Source organism: Lygodium microphyllum, chromosome 11, assembly GCF_053477565.2.
Source record: "Lygodium microphyllum isolate KBCC chromosome 11, Lygodium_microphyllum_v1.1.10, whole genome shotgun sequence".
NCBI classification, from domain to species: Eukaryota; Viridiplantae; Streptophyta; class Polypodiopsida; order Schizaeales; family Lygodiaceae; genus Lygodium; species Lygodium microphyllum.
The window spans coordinates 152426732-152448510 of record NC_141145.1 but is presented as its reverse complement, the minus strand read 5'-3'; the positions used below and the strand labels follow the sequence as shown (position 1 = coordinate 152448510).

Here is a 21779-nt window from a genome sequence, read left to right as displayed (position 1 = left end):
AAATCCACTTTTTGGGACATATTGTATCCATTGATGCTATTTGCATGGACCTTGTAAAGATTGAGGTAATACGATCATGGCGAGTTTTGAGAAATGTGCATGAGATCCTTAGCTTCTTAGGTTTATGTTCTTACTATAAGAAGTATGTATGTAGGTTTGCTGAAATTGCATCTCCATTATATGCTTTGTAGAAGAAGGATGTGACATTTAGAGATGGTCAATAGTGAAAATTTGGGCATTTGAATAGTTGAAGGAAAAGATGACTTTAGATCTTGTGCTTGTATTGCTCGATCTAAGAAAGTCATTAATAGTTCAATGTAATGCATGTGGTAATAGCATTGGGAGTGTTCTTATGTAGGAGGGTCGAGTTGTGGCTTTTGAGAGCGGAATTCTCCAGTGTAGAAAAGAATTTGCAGGTATATGAGAAAGAGCTCTTGGTTGTAATTCATGCATTGTCTATATGGAAACATTATTTGTTAGGGGTTGATTTTACAGTGCAGATTGACCATTGAACTTAAAAGTACTTTTTGACGTAGATAAAGTTGTCGGAGAAGCATATGAGATTGGAAAATGCTCTCTCTATGTTTCATTTTTAGGTTGTACATATTGATGATAAAAAGAACATTGTGGCTAGTGCACTATCATGCAAGCCACAAATTTCAGCCATGGGTATGGTTTATCACGTTGAGTTGGATTCCATGAATGAGTAATATGTTATTGATTTAGTCTTTGCTAATTTTTATGATCAGCTTTGCAATGGCTAGAGATATGAACACTTTGTGCTAAGAGACGGATTTCCTATGATACATGGATGACTGTGTGTCATAAAGCAATTAAGGCCTAGAGTTATCCTGCAGATGGAAAAATGATTAGAATTTCAATGTCATACCCATATTCTCAAACAATCCCTTTCAAAGTAAGCTGGTCATCTGGCAATCACTAACGATCAACCCTGGCACATCATGATACTTCAAGATGTCTTGCAAAAACAATCGTGTTCTATGATCAGCCTCTATTTTCTTCCTCACCGGAATGAAATGGGCTTGTTTGCTAAACTTGCAAATGATAGTCCATCCTATCATTCCATGTAGGAGTCTTAGAAAGCTAAAAAATAAAGTCCATTACAAAGCTCTGCCAAGCCTTATCTAGAATAGGCAAGGGCTATAATAAACCCGGCATCTTTTGCCTATCAGGCTTTACCTTTTGGCATACGATGCATATCTTAACAAACTATTATATATCATGTCTCAAAGCTGGTCAATAAAAGAAATGCTCCACTGTCTTAACCGTGGCATCAATACCTCTGTGTCTTGCATACGGAGGAACATGACTTTCAATGAGACAGATGGTAAGTTAGTGGTAGCAAATTTCACAATGTTAGATCTTTTGAGGTGCTACGTTTTAGACCACAAGACACAGTATTTGCCCTTGGTTGAGTTTGCTTACAACACAGTGGATAGTTCCATTGACAAAGCTCCATTTGAGGTGGTTGAGGGTGGCAAGAAGGTACCACCTATTTTGCAAACTAAGGATAAGATCTTTGAGGTTGATTGCTATATGGAAAACTTAGATGCAGCCTATGCAAAGATAAAATATGCACTTCAGAGATCACATTAAAAGCAAGGGGCAGCTGATCGTCACAAACATGCTTTGCAATATGCAGAGGGCGATTATGCCTTTCATGTCAATTTGTTAAGGTCCTTTCATGGTGATGTGCAAGAGGATATGTTCTGCTGAAATTCAGCTTGAGGTTGAGGAGGTTGATGAGATTTTGGCACATAAGGAAAGAAAGGTCAAAGGTAAAGTTTCCAAGAGATACTTGGTAAAATTTTAAAATTATTCACCAATGGATGCCAAATGGATGGAATAGGATGACTTGGCAGACCATCCTCAATTGTTGTAGCTTTACCTAGATGCCTTTCAGTTAGAGCTAACTTTGTCAGGTTCAGCAAGGCAGGGGTCTAGAGTATTGCTTGATGCTCAAGGGGGAGGTAGCACTTCCACTCCGCTAGTTGTGGATACCTCCAGGCCTGTGCCAATTGGTGAAGGCATTGTATATTGAATTCAACACCTAAATTTTGTGTTATTGTTATTCATGCAAGTCTTGGGTGAAAATCAAGGTGTAATTGGCTTGAATTGATTGCTGATTGTTGCTACAGCAAAGAGGTTTTTGGAACAGCAAAGGAGATTGTTAATCTCAGCTTGTACTCATTCGACTAGCATTCAAGTTAAAGAAATACTGAAATGGATGCCAGTTTTCTGGCCAATAGGGTGTCCAATGTCCGAGGTTATTAAGATAAACTGTGCATTTTAAGTTATCTTGATTTGCTGATTGCAATACTTAAGTGCTTAATCAGGGAATTACCACTCTTTCCGGGAAGGAAGGCCGGTTTCGCTTTGCCAAGGAAAAGCTCTGTCGTGAGAATTTCTGCCAAGTTTCAGGCTGTCCTCATATATTATCCCACTATTTTGCAAATGTAAGAGGTGGGCTTGAACTGTGAGTTTCAAGTTTGGAACCTTTGCTGTTTCTTTTAGGTGAACCTGATTTACTGTTTGGTAGTGGTTGATGGAGTCACAACAGTTTCCATGGAACTCTTTGGTGCAAGACTGGCTAGTACAAGGGTAGTAGCTTAGATATGAGTTTACTGTGCATCACAGCTATGTGGTATTTGAATTTTGAATGTCAGTGAGACTAAGCTTGAAAATTTTCTTCAAAAAAGCAGGGGGTTGTGAGTATTCAGCAGTGCTAGCTGCTGAGCAGGTACATTTGATTCTTTTACAGCTTCAACAGAAACTGACAAAATACTGTATGGGGATCATCTGTTCTCAGCTTTTTCTGGACAAACTTGTTAACCATTTTTACTGTGCAAGTGGTTGCTGAAAAGATGGCGAGTGTTGAACCACATTTTCGATGTGCCTACATTTTGTCGCCTGTGAGATACAATTGTTATAAACAATAAAAGCATTGCAGGATGTGGGCCTTAGATGGGTGTGCTACTTTCGTAGCTACTCTTTAGAACTGTTGTGGTTCTCACCCTCTTTTTGGCCTTGTGTGGCCTTAAATTTTTTGTAAGAGCCAAAGTTCTCTCGTCAGAATCATGGGCCATCTGAGATTAAAAATAGCAAGCCTGTTGCACAAGAAATCGTGCTGAATATTGGAGCATAATTATAACTGGATGATGTGCATATGATGCAAAACAAAGTCTCCCCTTATTTTCCAGTATTGAATGTGTATATCTTATTCAGGTTTGCCTTTTCACATTTCTTCATGTGCATTGTTGTACTTCTTCGCAAATGTAGGATGCTATACCCATTTCACCATTTCCAAATCTAAAATCATGTTTGTATGAACGTTCTACACCTGTTCAGGTTAAGTAGGATGCCATGGCCATCTTTCAGAATCTAATCCTTGTTTATATGGATGCTAGTTTGATCTAAAAGTTATGGGTGGAACACTAGGTCCCCTTGAAAGTCAGTTTTAGTCAGTTCTGATTGGCACGGATATGTTGTTGCATCTTGGTGATGGCAGACGTAAAGGAATCATCATTGGGAGTGGGCAAGAGGGAGATGATTGTGTGATTACAGCTCACGTAAGCTTCCTTTGACAAACTCTTTGACTTTTGGAATGTGAGAACTAAAACAGGGAGGGAGGGAGGATGGAAAAACATTTTTGCTATACAGTTGTGCTTATTATTGATGCACTAATTGCCCCAATGTTTCAAGCTTAAACACACATCATTCGACTTCTTTGTCGCTTTGATATAAATGCTGAAGTACTTGATATTGAGTTGTGATAAATCAGGACACTATCCTGCATTGATAGCTGCTGATGATTTTCTATAAACACAAGCAGTATTTTGTGCATTATTTTCTGGCTAATCTAACCCAGAGTGTCCTTGGAAAGAGGTGTACTTCAAATTTGTGATTTTGCATTTCTTGTTAAGTCCTATTTGCTGGCCCAAATACTAGTAACAGCTATATTCTCTCAGGTATCACTGTTTTTATCTTTTACATCACTGTTGCATAACTAACCCTAACACTAAACGAGGATTTGTCAACATTAGATAATAGTGGAGTTTGTATGGTTTAAACACTTTTTCATGGTTGCTTTGTGTGCATATACTCTACAGTTTTGGTGTGTGTGGTTGCATGTGTGTGTGTTCATAGGTTCATTAAGTTGAGAAGATATTAGGAGTGCTTGTTGTTTAGAAAAAGTGCGTCACTTGCTCTGAGATTGTTCTGATACCAGGGAAATTTCCAAACGTTGTCTGCTTTGCTTTCATTTCTGATTTCCAATGGGTGTCAAAGGTAAAAGTTGTGATAAATTATGCCATTTGGGCTTTGGGGTCAGTTGGTGTAAGTTTTGACCCTAGGTTAGTTGTTTGGCCAATAAGTGTTAGTGGTGACACTAGGGACTAGCATTAATTAATTAGTTAATGTCAATCTAAGGGTCAACAGAGGTTGGGGACCTCTCCAAGTTGCACATGGCCTAGCCAATTTAATTATGGATGGGAACATTTAATTTTGGGCGGGGTTAGAAGGGATGAAATTAATTTTCAAGATTATTTATATTTTGAAAATTAATTAAATAGTTGGATAATGCTGAAAAATGGGTTTAAAAGGCAGCCACTTTTGGCAAAAATGCCCATGCAAATTGAGAAAAAATTTTGGGGGTTTGGTCTCAACCATTTAGTGATTTTATAGCCTTGAAGAGAGAGAGAGAGAGAGAGAGAGAGAGAGAGAGAGAGAGAGAGCTGTTGGTGCTTTTTCAAATCAAAGAACAACAATGTGCTGTAGAAAACAGCCATCTAGGGGCCTCAGGAGGTTGGGGACAGCACGAAGACACCTTCTAGGGGTTGGCAGTAGCATTGCTGATTAGGTGAAGTATTTTGGAGGCGCTTGGCAATAGGTGACTGCATTAAATGCAGGTTGGAGCAGGGAGCAGGGAGCAGGGAGCAGGTAGATTTTAGGATTTTTTTGGCAAAGAAAATTAGATTTCTCTCTCATATTGGCTTTCTCTCACCTTCTCCAATCAATTCTCAAAAATTCTCAGAAATTCTCAGTAGATCTCAGCCAGATTTGGTAGATAGTAGGAGGATTTTTGTTGTAAACCCCAAGTTTTTGAAGAAATTAAGGTTTAGCAAATACCTCGGGACCCGTGCCAAGAGGATAAGGCATTGTACACTGAATTCAGTACTTGCAATTTGTTGTATTGATAGGGATTTTAGATGCCAGCCCATCCATTATGGATTGGGGCAGCATTTGGCCTGTTGGTGGTTCCATTTGTGCAAGTGTTGGGTAAAAATCAAGGGCCAATTGGCCCAAATTGCTTGCTGATTGTTTTTACAACAAGGGGCTTTTGGATTAGCCAAGGAGATTGGAGAATCTTGACTTGTAATTAATCCATTTGCAATTGAAGTTAAAGAAATACCGAAAGGGATGCCGGTTTTGGGGCCAACAAGGGTCTATTGTCCAAGATTGTTAAGGTAATGTATGCATCTCGGTTTATGCTCAATTATTAATTGTTGTAATTAAGTTGTTGATTAGGTTTTACCACTCTATCCGAGAAGGAAGATGGGTTTCACTTGTCCACACTATTTGTAGCTCTTTTTCCTCAAGTTTTCAGCTCTTTCAGTGTTCTTGACAAGCAGGCCTTCTCCTCTCTTTATTCTTCGCTGTCCACATTGATTCAAGTTAGTTTTCCCCACTTTTGCTGCTGCTTTCCTCTATTTCCAGCAACATACACAATACAACCATGGTGAATGATACATTTTGGAGCTACACATGCATCATTAGCAACTTACACTTGGAAAGCTGCAAGTGGCAAAACAAGCAGTCACTTGTCAAAATTTCTCATACAAGCCTCAAGGCTAAGAGAGGGCTGTTAGGACTGGCTAAGGGTCATACCAGCAAGTTGGTGTAATTGCGGAGCTGAGAGAGAGAGAGAGAGAGAGAGAGAGAGAGAGAGAGAGGGTTTACAAAAAAAAAAGAGAGAGAGAGAGGAGAGTGTGCTGCAACAGTAGGTGCCAGCAGGAAAACACGATTTCCAGCCAGCCAGAGGGTCATCCACAGTAGGCGACTGCTGCGAGGGAGTGATCATTACTTGGCAATTGCATTCCTGGGCTGGCGACAGCCTTCTGGAGCCATTGGGTCTGTTGGCAACAACACTTTTACTGTGCCAGATCAGGGCAGCAACTGATCTAAGCACTTTCCAGTGACAAAATTGAGAAATTTCTCTCTTGTTATTTGACAATCCATCAATAGTTTTCAGCCTTTTCCAGCTTGTGGTGAAGGGCAATTGAAGCTGAAACCCTATTTTACAATAGAAATCAGGGTTTTGACAGCCACCCCAAGATCCATGCCCAATTACTAAAGATGTAAGTACTCCGTGTAGCAGCTGAAGGCATATATTTGCACTTGATCTGAGGGGGAGCCCTTTCTCAAACTATTGTGGCCCATATGCAAGACATTGAAGACTAATACTAAGCCTTGATTTTTTGTACAATTAAGGGGCTACTTGTGCCCAAGAAGTGCGGGTCATTTGTTTGGTGAGAGGTGGAATGTGACTCAATCGATGATTTTGTTGTCCTTCTTGTTAGACAAGGTGAGCTAATATCCGATCTTTGGGCAGAGTTCATTTTGATACTTCATGTTTATTTGTTTGTGAGATGTGAAGTGTGACTCCTTGATGGTTTTGTTATGATTGAGGCAGAGTACAGAAATGTATGGTATAGTTCCTTTGTTTTCTAAGTGAGGATGTGAGTGCAGAACATCAAACGTTTTTAATGCAAGGAAGAAAAGAAAAGTATACATATCAAGCAATGTCTACTTGATACAATCTTCCTACAGCAATTTGAGCACATTTCCTGTTTGTATTCCTACAATTGGAAGAACAAGCCTCAACGTGCTGGGCATTTGAATCCTAAAGCTATTATTCACTGTTGAAATTTGAGACATTTCTAGTTTTTCTGTGCCAGGACTCTAGTGACTCTTGCTTGCAAATTTTGTGTTTGTTCTGTCCACTGCATGAGCATGCTGCTCCTTTTTCCCCCCTCTGTACAAAAAGAGGGGTGTTCGTTATTTTCATTTCAAGATTTATCGCCAGCCGAAGCATTGTGTTGCCAGTACTATGATTTGCATTATGAGCTTACTATGTTTGCCCATAATCATGCATCTCACCTATGCTTTGCATTGATTTTTGATATTGCTATCAGTATCAGTTATGCAAAATGAATATGAAGGAACCTTCAAAATATTGGAGTCTGTCTGGTGGAACTTTTCTGTGCAGAAGTGATGATTTCACTTTAATCATTTATAAAAGTTCCAGGGCATATGATTGCATAGATCTTCGGGTGGTGCAGTTGAGCACTTGGGAGGTGGGGTGTGGTCTTTAACAACCATAGATCAGTGATCAACCTGGATAATCGTTTGCCTAGAAATGGATATCCCAGGCAATATCTGTTATGAGCCGGAATGGGTGTGCCAGAAAGTATGGGCTTGGAGTTCACTTTTGTCCTAAGATCGTCTGTTATATGTGCCTAATCTGTGAGCTGATCTGATTGTTGAAGGGAATGGGCTATTGCACCCTCTTTCAATCAATGATCTCCAAGTCCTGATGATAGCAGCTGTAACTTGACCTCAAGGTCCCTTCCTAACTCTCAAGCCATGTTCGATGCTCGGTTGCTTGGGATTGCAAAACTGTTGTCATGTGTCCTCCAATCTCCAAAGCTGTTACTTCTTACCTGGTAGGAGGCCTGCAAGAGTAAGCTTGAGAAGTGAAACTCTAGTATGACAATTTCCTTCGATAATCCCTTCTTGCCTCTCATTTTTTGGTGAATGAAAACATTGTGGGCTACCATTGTCTCTTGCTCTGATAAAGTTCGGAATAAGGTCCAAAACTTGTCAAATCTCCAAGGACTTAGATAAAGGCCAGCATGAAGTGACAACCATATGTTTGCCAAAAGAGGAAAGTTTTGTGCTATATAATTGTCGAATGCTCAGTCAAAGAGGGAAAAGAGTTGCTGCTTTGAACTAATGTGTATTCCCATAAGGCAGCAGGCTGCTGCATATTGCATACCCAACAGAGAAGTTTCCTATGCCAAAATTAATGAGGGCATTTGAAGCTTAGCAAAATATCTTTATGGCCACCAGAAAGCTCTGAGGTCGCCACATGCTTGTCTAAGAGACAATCATGCTATCTGCAACTCCTCATCCCAAAACTCATCATGATCAGGAATGAGCAGCCTGATCCCTGCTGGTTGACTTGGGGGGGCGCGCAAATGTGCGTTCTTGCCTTATCGTTCTTTGCATGCAAAATCAGTCGCTGCTGCTGACAAGCCCATGGTTGTAAGCTGAAGAGAAGGGGGACTGTGATCAGAAGAGAGAAACGATTGAGGGAAGGAGGGAGAGAACATGATGATCAGAGGGAGGATGACTGTGACAGCAGTATGGACTGATCACAATCATAGGGCATGCTCACAGATCTGGCCACGTGCCCCTAAGGAAACAGGTGACTCTCTGCAAAAATGGGAAAATAGCCCATAAAAGGCCACCTAAGGAAAATGGGTTAAGACAGCAATAGGCAGAGCTGAGGGGCCAAACATAGGATACATCCACCTGATGTGCTGGTGATAAAGACTGCTGTAATAGACCAAGTCTGACAGATGGAGTGAGTACCAGAGCTCTGAATGTCCTTGCCAATCTCTAGTGGAGGCTGACAACTACAGGACTGACACAGGGAAAGACAAGAAATAGAATGTCTGCTAACACCCCCTCTCAGATCCTGCATGTTGCTGAAGGCCAAAGGAGCACAGAGAAAGGAACACCAAAGGGGAGGAACATGCAGAGGAGGTAACTTGAACGCTGCAGATAACCTTCGAAGGAAGTTCCAAGGCCTATAATGGACGTCAAGGAGTACAAGAGCCGATGGAAGACCTGAAGATGTCAATGTTGTCAATTGAAGAAAAGATCCAGCCTAGTAGTATGACCCCCTCTCCATATGAAAACTTGAAGAAATAGCTGCCAAGAACATGCCAATGGGAGTGAGAGCCCTCAAGTGGGACACACAAATGGTATCCAATTGGAATGGTGGAGCCAAATCACTGGACCAATTCGAAGATCATAGCGAGGAGCTATTGAAGGTGGGAAAGAGCACTCCTGCCTGCCAAGGATGTTCATTGGGACCAAAGGGCATGGATGGGCAGGCTAATAGGAAGGAAGGGTCCTTGGGGAAGGGGGGAAGAAGCCACAGTATGAAGCATGTCCTGTGAGTACAGAAAACCCTGAACCAGCTCCTCACGATTTTAGGAACCACCCTCTCACGGGGGAAGAAGGGGCAGAGAACTCCAGATCTCAGTGGTCTTAGCAATGATCCTTACAGTCTTTGGAGTTAACTGCCTTGGTCCCAAGGCAAGGACTGTTATCATTGTCGTCTGACATGTTTGTCCTTCAAATCTGCAAGGAAAAAAGGGTTGCGTTTGAGGAAAAGGTAAACTGCAAATGACCTGTCAGTGGTGTCCACAGTGAAGCCTCCAGTTAAACAAGCACTATCATGTGAAGAAGAGGGTAGGAGGGAGGGAAAATGCAGTAAGGAGTGGGGAAACACAGTAGGCTGTAGGAAATCTCTCGATGCACACTTGGAGGATACATGTGAGGTGGAAGCAAGACAATCAACCAGAAAGAAAAGAATGAACATCAACACAGTAAAGATGAAGGAACAAAATTGGTCTGAACTAGAAGATTGAGTATAATGACAGCTGCTGCACATGGCTGAACAGTGTCACTGAGGTGCTGGACAGAGAATTGGAGAGATGTCTGACTGAAAGGAGAGAGAAGATGGGATGGCTGGAGAGAAGATGACTGTGACCACAGTATGGACTGATCACAACCAACAAAGTGAAGGTAAAAGTGATAAGGCGCAATGATGAGGAGGAGGCCCATCCCCTACTTCATGTGTACATGAATTCGAAACTTGGGTCTTTACTGGGCATACGGAAGCTTGGGATTTGGTTCCTTTCCAGTTCGTCTGTTTCTATTGGTAGGAGTGAGCTGATGCCTGCTCCTCTGGCTTATTCCCAAAAATCATAGTGCATTTTGTTTTCTGTTTACTGTTTCACTATCTTAGCAGGGTTCATGTGTGCCTTTACTATTTACCGCTGCAAACACTATTGCATTCGCTGCATCCACCACTGCAAGCACTAATTACATTCAGTGGTTTAGAACTGTGTGTATGTGTAATCAGAGCACACAATCACATTCACATCTGCACTCAGAACTACATTCACACTTGCAGTAAAGACTGTACTCATGCCTGTACTCAAAGCTCACATCTGTCTTCAATCCTGCCTTCCTGTCTGTATACAGGGCTGCATTTGATGCATTCACGCCTGCAACTGCAGTCTGCACACACCCATTCATGCTTCTGTCACTCATCCCAGCATCCCAAGTTATGCGAGCTCTAGTGAAGCCAGTATAACATCCCGTCGCATGCACATATATTTGGGGGGGGGGGGGGGGGAGGAGAGAGAGACAGAGACAGAGACAGAGACACAGAGAGAGAGTGTGTGTGTGTGCGTGTGTGTGTGTGTGTGTGAGTGAGTGAGACTGATTTTATTTTATTTATGCAGGTTCCATTGAACAATATGTTTGGCTATTCAACTGCCCTTAGATCCATGACACAGGTTTTATTTTAGTTTCTACAGCAAATGCTTTGAGGTTTCAAAGTCTTGGTGAAAATATAATTCTATTTCAAAATTCAGTATGAGAAAATGTTTGCTGTTTAATGAGGTGAAATGTGCATGCTTTTCGTTTTGATTTGAATCAATTGATTGATTCCTCCTTTGGAGAAAACACTTATGAGAAACATGTGACTTATCATGATGTCCTATATTTATGTTGGTAGGGCTCTTCCCCATTTCTGTAGTCTTTATGACTTGATCAGTGTAGTAGTGCACATCAAAATAGCCAGTTATCTTCAGGTCATAGACAGTTTGGTTACCTTGGTCAGAACTGGGCTCACTTGTGGTGCTAGCTGTTTTTTTGTGATCCAAAGGGTATCAATGGTTAGTCGACTAATTATAGGCTGGCATCTGCTGTTTGTTAGCTTGAGATTGTTGCTTTGAGAGATCCTATGAAAACCCTTTTCTGGCAGGGATACAAAGTGAACTATCTTTATTTTTCCATCAGCGTAAGGGAATTGCTGCCTGGGTTTGTGTGCATAGCTGCTGTTGACAGGACAGCCTAACAGAATACATGATAGTGGGGACTTCATAGAATGGTTCTCAATGACAGCCGTTTAAAAAGTTCCATCAATTAATCATAACATTGGATATCACAACATTAATTACATTTCAGTTTTGTCATCTCTCTCTCTCTCTCTCTCTCTCTCTCTCTCTCTCTGCTTAACCTAGTTTTTGTGTTGTATTAGAGTGTGCACTTCCAGGCTCATCCATCAAAAGATTTGCTTCCCACATCCTCTCTCTTTGTCATAGGGATGTGAAATTTTGAGATGCTCTAATCTTGCCAATAACGTTTGATTAAGATATTAATCAAATGTGCAAGGTCGTTTAGCAATGATGCACATGGCAGCTATTTCATGATAACAAGCCAAGAATCTTGAGGATTCAAGGCTGTCAAAGGCAAAAGTTATGATAAGTTATGCCAACTTGGGTTTTGGTGTTCAATTGGTGTTAGGTTTGACCTCGAAACAGTTGTTTGGCCAAGAAGTGTCAGTGATGACACTAGGGACTAGCATTAATAGTAGTTGAAGGATCAATAGGGATTGGGGACCACTCTAAGTTGCAAATGGCCTAGCCAATTCAATTATGGATGAGCACATTTAATTTTGGGCAGGATTAGAAGGGTTGAAATTAAATTTTAGAACTATTCAATTTTGAAATTTAATTAAATAATTAGATAATATTAAAAAATGGGTTTAGAAGGTTGCCACTTGGCAAAATTGCCCATGCAAATTGAGAAAACGTTTTTGGTAGCTAGGTCTCAGCTATTCAATCAGTTTAGAGCTTGGGAGATAGAGAGGGTGGGAACTGCTGGTCCATTTTCTAATCACAAAACAGCAATTTGCTACACAAAGCCAGCCTTTGGGGGCCTTAGCAGATAGGGGACAACAAGGGGATACTTTCCAAGGACTGGCAACAGCATTGCTGATTAGGTGATAGCATTTTGGAGGTGCTTGGTAGTAGGTTGCATTAAATGCAGGCTGAAGCAGATTTTAGGGTTTTCTTGTAATGAAAATTAGATTTTTCTCTCATCTTGGCTTTCTCTCACCTTCTCCAACCCATTCTCAGAAGACCTCAGCATTTCTCAATCATTTTGAGCAAATGTTAAATTTGGCATAGACAGTAGAGGGATCTCTACTGCCTTGTAAATCCTAATTTTTTGTAGAAACTAGGGTTTTGCAAGTCATCTTGGCTTTCTCTCATCTTTTTCAACCTGTTATTAAAAGATATTTAGCATTTCTCAGCCATTTTGAGCAGATATTAAATTTGGCTAAGTATTAGAGGCATCTCTGTTGTAAACCCTAAATTTTTGTAAAAATTAGGGTTTCGCAACCACCTTGGGACATGTGCCAACAAGATAAGGCATCGTACACACAAATCAACACCTACAACTTGTTGTTTTGTTAGGGATTTCAGATGCCCAGCCATCCATTGTAAATTTGGAGTAGTATTTAGTTAGTTGGGGTCTAGTTAGAGCAAGTCCTAGGTGAAAATCAAGGGGCAAATTACCCAATTTATTTGTTGATTGTTGGATTAACAAGGGGCTTTTGGATCAGCAAAGGAGATCATGGAAACTCAGGTTGTAATACATCCATGGGCAATTGAAGTTAAAGAAATATACCAAAAGGGGTGCTAGTTTTGGGGCCAACAAGGTGTCTACTATCCAAGATTATTATGGTAAATTATGCATTTTACTTTATGTTTATTTGCTGATTGTTGTAATTCAATGCTTGATCAAGGAATAGCCACCCTTTCCAAGAAGGATAGTTGGTTTTACTCTCTCTCTTATCCCCCCCTCACTCCCTCCTGTCCCAACCACAATCCAAAATTGTCTCTCTATGTCTTTGTTTCCTTTTTATCTCTATATCTCTCTCTCTCTCTCTCACCCCCCCCCCCCCCTCCCCCCCCCCTCCCAATTTACCATTGGGGTGAAGCGGGGATACCTCCTCTCTCCAATATTATTTGGCATGTACATTGATGGGATTGCTGATTATATTTCCCAGGAAGGAGATAGACGAGCTTTACTAGCTGGCACCTGGATAGCTCTCTTATTGTATGCAAATGACATTATATTGATAGCTGACTCTCCAAAGGGTCTACAGAGACACTTGGATGCATTACTCTCCTATACTTTGGACTGTGGGCTTTCAGTGAACCTTGGTAAAACCAAGGTAATGGTATTTTATACTACATCACAGAGGGTTAGGAGATTAGCATCTAAATTCACATATGGACCTAAGGAGTTGGAGTATGTGGACTCTTATACATACTTGGGAGTCTTATTCATAGAGCCTACCTTTTCTATGCGAGCGGCAACAGACACCAGACTGGCTCACGAATACATAGCACTAGGTGCTTTGGAGAGGATATTCTCACATGTGCAGTTCTAGAAATCTTGCATCAAGCTATGGCTCTTTGATACACTGGTCACATCCACACTACTCTATGGAGTACAGATATGGGGGCTTAGTCTTGACCACCATAGCAAATCAAGGTGTGCTTATGACAGATGGAGGTCGATGGAGAAACCCCTAGTGTCCAACCATGATATCCAAGATGACGAGATGTAAGGCCTCAGTTTCACATTAGATTATTAGAGCTAAGCTAGCAACTACACCGATTGTGGTAGAGGCCCTTACTCGATTGGTCGCATACATAGATATCGTATGGGACTTACCCAGACATAGATATGCACGGTTAGCTCGTGAGTCCTCCAAGGAGCTTGCTAGAGAGGGTGATACCTCATGTTGGTATACACAGATGTCGATCTGGTTTGAGCTATATGCCTTTAGCATGGACAAGAAACCTCCCTTTGAGTACTCCCTTGATGCTCCATCTCTTGATTCGAGCAGGTTAGAGATCCACAGGATAATCAGGATAAATCTTACCTAGTTGGATATCAAGCGGACATGGTTGATGTTAGGGCAGGAGCTAGGGACAAAGATGGCTTTCTACTGCAAGCATATCCTTTGTACTACAAATGATGAATATATTGTTCACCTGAGATACATGGACACCCATCTTTTCCATGGGATCAGATGTACTACTGGCCAGTTGTGCACCTCCTCACATCAGCTAGAGATCGAGAATGAGAGATATAGATTCATCCCACTAGAGGAGCACATATGCTAGATATGTCAGTCAGAGCCAAAGACAGAGGAGCATTATATCTTCCGTTGCCCAATGTATTATTAGATCCGTGGTCGTTTCCATTGTCTCTTTAGAGATGGATTTCGACAACCATCCAAAGTCATGGATTTTACCGATTAGCGATGCCTTGGCCTCTTTCTCCTTTAGATACAACAATTTCATGACATGCGCCTCAGGAGTACACCGAGGCCCTTTCAAAGGCAACTCACAAGCTTCTTTGCAAAGGAAACTCAAAAGACTTCAGTACAGTTATAGCCCCAATTTACACGAGACTCTCTCACCGCCTTAGTCGACACACAAACAAGGAGTACTGATTGATCAACCCATTCAGCTTAGCCAGCGGTCTAGATGTCCTAGGCCTCGACACAAGCACCAACGACACCTTTATAGGTGGATACAGGGGATTATTGCTCCGGCTAGCGCTAGCCACTTCATGTCCACATGAGATAGTACCATCTTGAGCTCATTGTTACTAGATAGAGCTCTTATGTTTTACACATAGCCATAGTTTGTTTCCTTTATTATTTTGCTTTGTGCTACATATTTTTCCCAGATAGTTGTACCATCATACACATGATTGTAACTCATGGTCTCATAGGTCATTTTGGCCTTTTATAGACATTAATATATCGTTTCATTTCATTTGTGTGTGTGCTTGTATGCGCGCGCGCGAGCATGCGCACGCGTATGGGCTTAACCTAGTTTTTTGTTGGACTATAGTCTATACTCCGAGGTTCGTTCATTAAAAGCTTTGCTTCTCACATCTTATGTCCAAACACACCCAAGCACATGTCCACACACACACACACACACACACATTGTAACCAGCCTTCCTTTCGTGGATGGGTGGTAAATCCTTGATTACAACTTAATTACAGCAGCAAATAATTAATGCAAATCTGGAAAATACAAATTTACCTTTAATCTCGGACAATGCACACCCGATTGGCCCCAAAATTGGTACCCCTTTCGGTATTTTTTTAGCTTTATTGAAGAAGAAGTTGATTAACAATGGGGTTCTCCTGATCCCCTTCACAATCCAAACTCCCCTTGCTGTCCAAAGTGACTAGCAAGTCTTCAATCTAATTTGCCCCTTGATTCAAGCTATTAATTGCCCTTCATCCACTTCATGGACGATGGAAATGCCCCAAATTCAATGGTTGGCTAGTCCACTTGAATTTAGCTGAAATTCACCTTCAGCCCCAAGGTTGCTACTAAATCCTTTACATTAGAGAAATTTGCAATTTCTCAGCCTCCAAGGATCCAAATGCTGAGATCTTCAGAGCAAGGCTGTGAAATGGTTGGGAGATGAGAGAGAAAGCTGTAGAGAGAGAAAATTCAGAGTTTTGTTGCGAAGAATGACTGAAAATCAATCAAATGCAGCTGCTACCCTACCACAACAGCTTGTAGATGCAAAGAACTGAAGAAAATCAGTCATTTACTACTGTTTCCGTGTCTCAACAGCTTGCAGATGCTGTCACCTACTGTTGATTGGTCTTCTTTTGTCCCTTATTGCCTCAAAAGGTCCTCAAATGGTTGCAAATCAAACCAGCAACATCTCCTCCCTCTCTCTTGTAGGCTGAATATACTAAAAATGCCTCTCTCTAGTCTCTAAAGACGTTTTTTAGTCTTGCATGGGCATTTTTGACAAGTGGCAACCTTTCGAAAGGGTTTTTTCAGCATTATTCATAATTAAATATTAATTTTCAGTCTTAAAATACTGAAATTTAATCTAATAATTATTTTGGTGCCTTGAAAAATAATATGACTGGCCAATAATTAAATTGGCTAGGTATCTTCCACTCTCGAGTATCTTTGAGCCATCTTTGACCATTAGATTGGTGTAAGGTACCATTAAACGTCACTTCTTTAGTGTCACCAACTGACACTTATGGCCATATGAATGACCTAGGCCAACAACTGGCACCAGATACCACCAAGTACTTGTGCGGCATAACTTATAGTAACTTTTGCCTTTGACATCCTGTGATTTCCTCAGGACCCAAGCTCGTAAATCACATGTGCAACATTTACTTAACCATGTGATTAAAAATTAATCCACATGTTAAGTGAGGTTTCAAAAATATATGTCCTCATCACACAACACACACACACACACACACACACTCTCTCTCTCTCTCTCTCTCTCGTGCGCACACACATCTTGCTAGCCTGAAATAGCAAAATACAGAGTTTGAAAATAGTAAAAAGTGAAATAGGAGCTACCTTTAGTCTAGTAGGGTTGAAACGTATCAAAATTGAGTAGCTGATCAACAACTTCATCGATAAATTTGAACGAAAAATGATAATGCCCTCAGTACAAGTAAGTCACCAGCTTGTCAAACAAATTAGAAAGCTGGAGACGGTGTGTTTGTTGCTTTGGGCGAGAGTTACAGCACAAGATGAAGAGATCAACATGCTTAGAAACAAGCTGAAGCAAGCTCCACACCTGAGGAGGCTGAATTCCAGCCCAATGTCATTGAAGAACTTACCAAAATCAGGGAAGCAGTACACCATTAACAGGAAAAACAATTGAAAATTGAGGGAGGGAACTTTGTGATTAGAGGTACTTTAAAAAAAGGTAGAAATGGATTGAGGAAATTGAATTGTGGATACATGTGGTGAAGAAGGGGAAACAACAACTGAATTCTACTCCCACCACTAGTATACTAAATGAGTGGAGGAAGATACCAACTCCAATTAAAGATTGGTATCAAGGAGATAATGCACATAGCAGCTTGGAGACTATAGAAGAAACAAATGAGCAAAATGCAATTTATGAAAGCTCGAAAAAGCTAGCTCTCATCATAGAACATGTGCGTTCTTGGAAGATGGCCTCACCTCCAATCACTTAGCCTATATGAGAGAATCTATGGCCAAAATTTGAGCACCTAGGGAGATAGAAGATGACATTTTACAAGAGAGTTGAAGTAGTGATCTTGGAGAAAATGCACCAAACGACGGTGCAAGACCTATTAGACTAGCCTAAAACTAGCAATATGAAACTATTATGGATAACTACGGTTAGCACACAAGATGCAAGCACATACTATGCATGCTAGTCAAGGCTCAAAGGAGGTTGCAATGTTGTGTAGGGAGGTCGACTCACCAATCCAAGTAGTCGGTTGAGATGAGCACTCGATAAATATGGAAGTAGATATGAGAAGAGAAACACTCCTTGTATATTAGCATATGCTACTTCCCTCCCATGATATCTAGATATGTTCTACAAGGGATAATCATGTTTATAGTTTAGATGGGGACATTTGGGAGTTCTCTAAACAGGATAGTGTCATCTTGTTAGAGGACTTCAATGCCCATATATCTTACCACTAGGCATGCTTTTTTTATGACATTGAAGGAGATGTTACGAGAGCAAACCTCACAAAATGTAGTAGAATATATGGAGTATAGCGTTATCTCATTAAGATGGGTGGTAATACCTCATATACTATTTATAGGAGATTGTAGGCATCTACTTAGGATGACACCAGCGCATCAAATGTGTATGCATCAGCATGTTCTTTTGCAAGTAAGCGAAGTGTTACAAAAGATTAATGTGAAACCTCTAGATTAAATCTATTGGGCTTTATTGGGGCTAATGTGATGTGGCTAGGATTGTCGCGTTAGAGACTTAATCTCTTGGTGATAGTCAAGGTACATGTTGGGTGGTTGTCACGAGGTCCTGACATTATATTGCTTTGCTTAGCATTTGATTAAAAGTCAATTAAATTTACTATTGTGACTCACACATGTGAGATGCAAGTTAATTGTTTCACAGTGTGGGACCCAAGACCTTGAGATAATAAATTTAATAAGCTGGATAATACTGAAAAATGGGATTAGAAGGTTGTCACTTAACAAAACTTGCCCATGCAAGTCAGAAAAGCGTTTTTAGGGACTAGTGGAAGTCTATTCCAGTCATTGTGAGAGAGGAGAAGGGTGTTAGGGAGCAAGTAGAGGGTGGTAATGTGATTTGCAGCCATCATGGACGGATCCTACAGCATGTAACGGCAGTTTGGAGCCCTCTAGGAGTAGGTGACAATAGCCCAAGGTTTTTCTGGTGCAGATGACAGCATACAAGAGGAGGCAGTAGTGTTTTTGCTAGTCGTAACTGTAGGTGACAACTTCATGGCTCTTTGAGCAGGGCAGCAGTAGCCCTTCAGTGTTTCTGGCGATGAAACTCTGAAATTTCTCTCTACATCATTTGTTCTCATCCCTAATCATCTCTCAAGTTATCTTAGCATTTTCTAGTAGTTTGAGTCATCAAAGGAAGAGATTTCAATCAATCTCTACTGTAAATACTAATTTACAATAGAAATTAGGGTTTGATAGTCACCTCGAAATGTATGCTTAGAATTGTGGCCTATGACCTGAATTTCAGCAGTTGAAATTGTGGCATTTCAAGGAGATTCAAGAGGCTAGCCAACCAATATTAGATTTGGGTTTGGATTTGTCTTTCAAGGAGTAGGGTCAAGGTCAATCCCCAAGCAAACTAAGGGGGAAATTTGTTTGGAGGCTTGCTAGTCAGTTTTGATAGCAAGAGGCACTTGGATTAGTAGAGGAGATCAAAGGATCTCAATTGTACTCCTTCCATTTGCAATATAAGATAAAGAAATACTGCAAGGGGAGCTGGTTTTGGGACCAACACTTGTCCAATGTCCAAGATTAAAGTGGTAAAGTGTGCATTTTTAGTTTATGTGAATTTCATGCTTGCTGTAATTAGTGCTTAATTAGGTTGTTTGCCACCCTATCCAAGGAGGAAGGTTGGTTCAGCGGCAATGAAGAGGCAACGTGAAACATTCTCAGAAGTGTGTTTAGGGTGTTCAACAACTTCAGGCAGATACAAAGCTAGCAACTCGACTATTTTGACTTGGCGTGCAGGACACGACAATCGGACTTGGCATAGCTTACACAGGCTGCTGGCATGCAGGATAGGATGTAGCACTAATTCTAATGGACACATCGCATAGGTGACGGGAAAGGGAGGCAGCACTTGACGATACTTGGCACCGGTGATGTCTAATCTCCATGTAGTCATCAGTGCTGAAGTTTGTACAGCAGTAGCCAGCAAGAGAGAGAGCAGCCAAGCTCGAGGCTCAACGGTGGCTTCAGCGGGGGTGGTGGTGGTCGAGTGAGGTATGGTGCTAATACCACTATTACGTTAGGATTCAGCAGTATGACCACAAACACTCGCAGTGAACAAGAAGAGAGTTCTGGAATGCCACATCCACAATGTGAGAATATGATATGCAAGTGCAATCCCTAAGGCACTAAGTACCACACCCACTGATGGGTGTTCACATGGGGAAAAATCTCTTCTCCAGCTAGAAGGTAAAAGGTGCCTGTGGATAACAGAGAATTCACTAGAACTTCAAAGGAACACTCTATAAATGTAACAGCATTAGGGTCATTATATATCTCTGCCCTGCTTATATTTTTTCTGGCAAAAACAATCTCAAACTACCCAATAGTATATAGGTGGCATATCATTGACTTTGGTCCCTTTTTCACTTGTCTCCAGCATCTGGTCTTAGTCAATGGTAGTAAATATTGAGGGAATTCTGGTGCATCAACTAACCCTAGAAAGGCAGTCTGGAATGGAAAGAGAATTAAAGATTGAATTCTTTCATGAAAAAGATCTTTCTCTGAAGTTTTACTCCCTACATGCTTGAAATCACAAGAGAAGTAAAGAAAAGGAAGTTCATAGTCTAAACAAGCCAAGTTTTTTCCAGCTTGTGAGCTTTCACTTCATAGCTCTCTAAATGGCTGTATTTCATCAACCATCAATTCAGAATTATGTGGTAATGGATGTGGTGACTGTTGGATAGCTCGACTGATGGGCTAAAGAGAAAAAAAAAGTAAGGTTTAATAACACATGCAAAATCCAAGCATCTAAAGCATTGAACGTGTCCATCATCGTCTGGTTTACAGCATGACATTCGGGTCAATTGTATAACATGAATGAATTTAAGCTGACCATGTGAGGGAGGTGAGGTCGAAATAATATCTTTTGCTTGTAGCTTTCATGCATGTACATGCATATCTATGAAGTCTAATCTGTTGGTAAAAATATACTACAAGGTTTAGCGGGATTGAGGCAGGGTTCTGATAGCTTTTTGTTTCAACTAGTGATTATATTGGTATCTCAATGCCTCATGTATTGCCTCTCTTTCCCCAATGTTTTGTAAAATGGACACGGATGAATCAACCTTTCTTTCTTTGGTGTAAAGACCAGGAAAACAGACGCTGGGACAGTATTAAGTCTTGATAACCTATTGGTGATAAGAGTGTTGACATTTATGGTAGTTAAATCACCTTGTGTGACTGTTTCAGTCCTGTTGGAATGCCGTATAGCTATGGATTTATCTTATGTTGCTGTTGTCACATGGCTATGTTTGCAGTACAGTCCATCCATTGGTCCTATAGTGGCTTTGCTAATCTAGTAGAAACTCTTGCAGGGAAAGGGAGAGTTCACAATGGAGTACGTGCAGCATGCTCCTGTTCCCAAAGAGGCACAACAGAAGCTTATACTGGAGCTCAAGAAAACAAAGGATTGATAGCTTGCTATGAAAGAAAGAAAGGGAGAGTTCACAATGGAGTACGTGCAGCATGCTCCTGTTCCCAAAAAAGCACAAGAGAAGCTTATACTGGAGCTCAAGCAAACAAAGGATTAATAACTTGCTATGAAAGAAGGAACAACCAAGTCCCCTCAAATAATCAGGTCAGTTTATGTGCTTAATTAAGAAGGCATGCTTGCTTACCTGAAAGCAAGGTGAGGCGGCAACAGTTTTGTAGGGTAGTTTACAGCAACACAGCTGCTGGGCTGGTTATTAGTGGGGATACTATTATGTATAGCTTACCACCATTCATATTTGCTAGTACAGCATTGAGCAAAGCAAGGAATAAGCCCTTTTAGTAGAAAATATATCAGCTGAGCTGTTGTATGAGTATTTATTGACTTTTTGTCATATAGCAAGACGTCTTTGCAATTGCTTATACAAGGGAAGGTATTGTCTTAAGCATTTTAATTGTACTGCAAGTACTTGCCAGATTCTTTCTATTCTTTATTTCCAACTGATCATACTTGAAAGAGACATAGAAGTATTGCCATCTGGTGTCACTTAGTACAAATCTTGGCCTTTATTAGGCTTTGACTGAAGCATGCAAGGAAACATGTGTGCGGTTTTGTAAGGAAACATGTGCGCATCAAGACCTCAACGATTTTCAAGGCAGCATGCTACAATTACTGCATCTTTTTGTGGTACAGAAACAGTAGATGAAGACAACACAGTAGAGTTGAGTGAGCAAGATGGCCAAAATAATGATTTCCCACAGTCGGTTTGAAAAGGGACATACGAGGTGCATATCCATTGTTTGCACCCATGAGTG

At 40.9% G+C, this 21779-nt stretch overlaps 1 protein-coding gene across 1 annotated transcript in view; it reads left to right on the top strand.

Annotated features, from left to right (window-relative positions):
- Nucleotides 1-21439, top strand: part of LOC148029538 (elongation factor G-1, mitochondrial-like) — an 80867-nt gene extending 59428 nt beyond the window's left edge. Inside the window, exons 18-20 of the mRNA XM_087688394.1 lie at nt 3530-3590; nt 10626-10679; nt 20849-21439. Of these exons, the coding sequence (XP_087544520.1) occupies nt 3530-3590; nt 10626-10679; nt 20849-20947 (214 nt within the window). The 3' untranslated portion in view covers nt 20948-21439. The remainder of the gene's footprint in view (nt 1-3529; nt 3591-10625; nt 10680-20848) is intronic.
- The last annotated feature ends 340 nt before the right edge of the window (nt 21440-21779 follow it).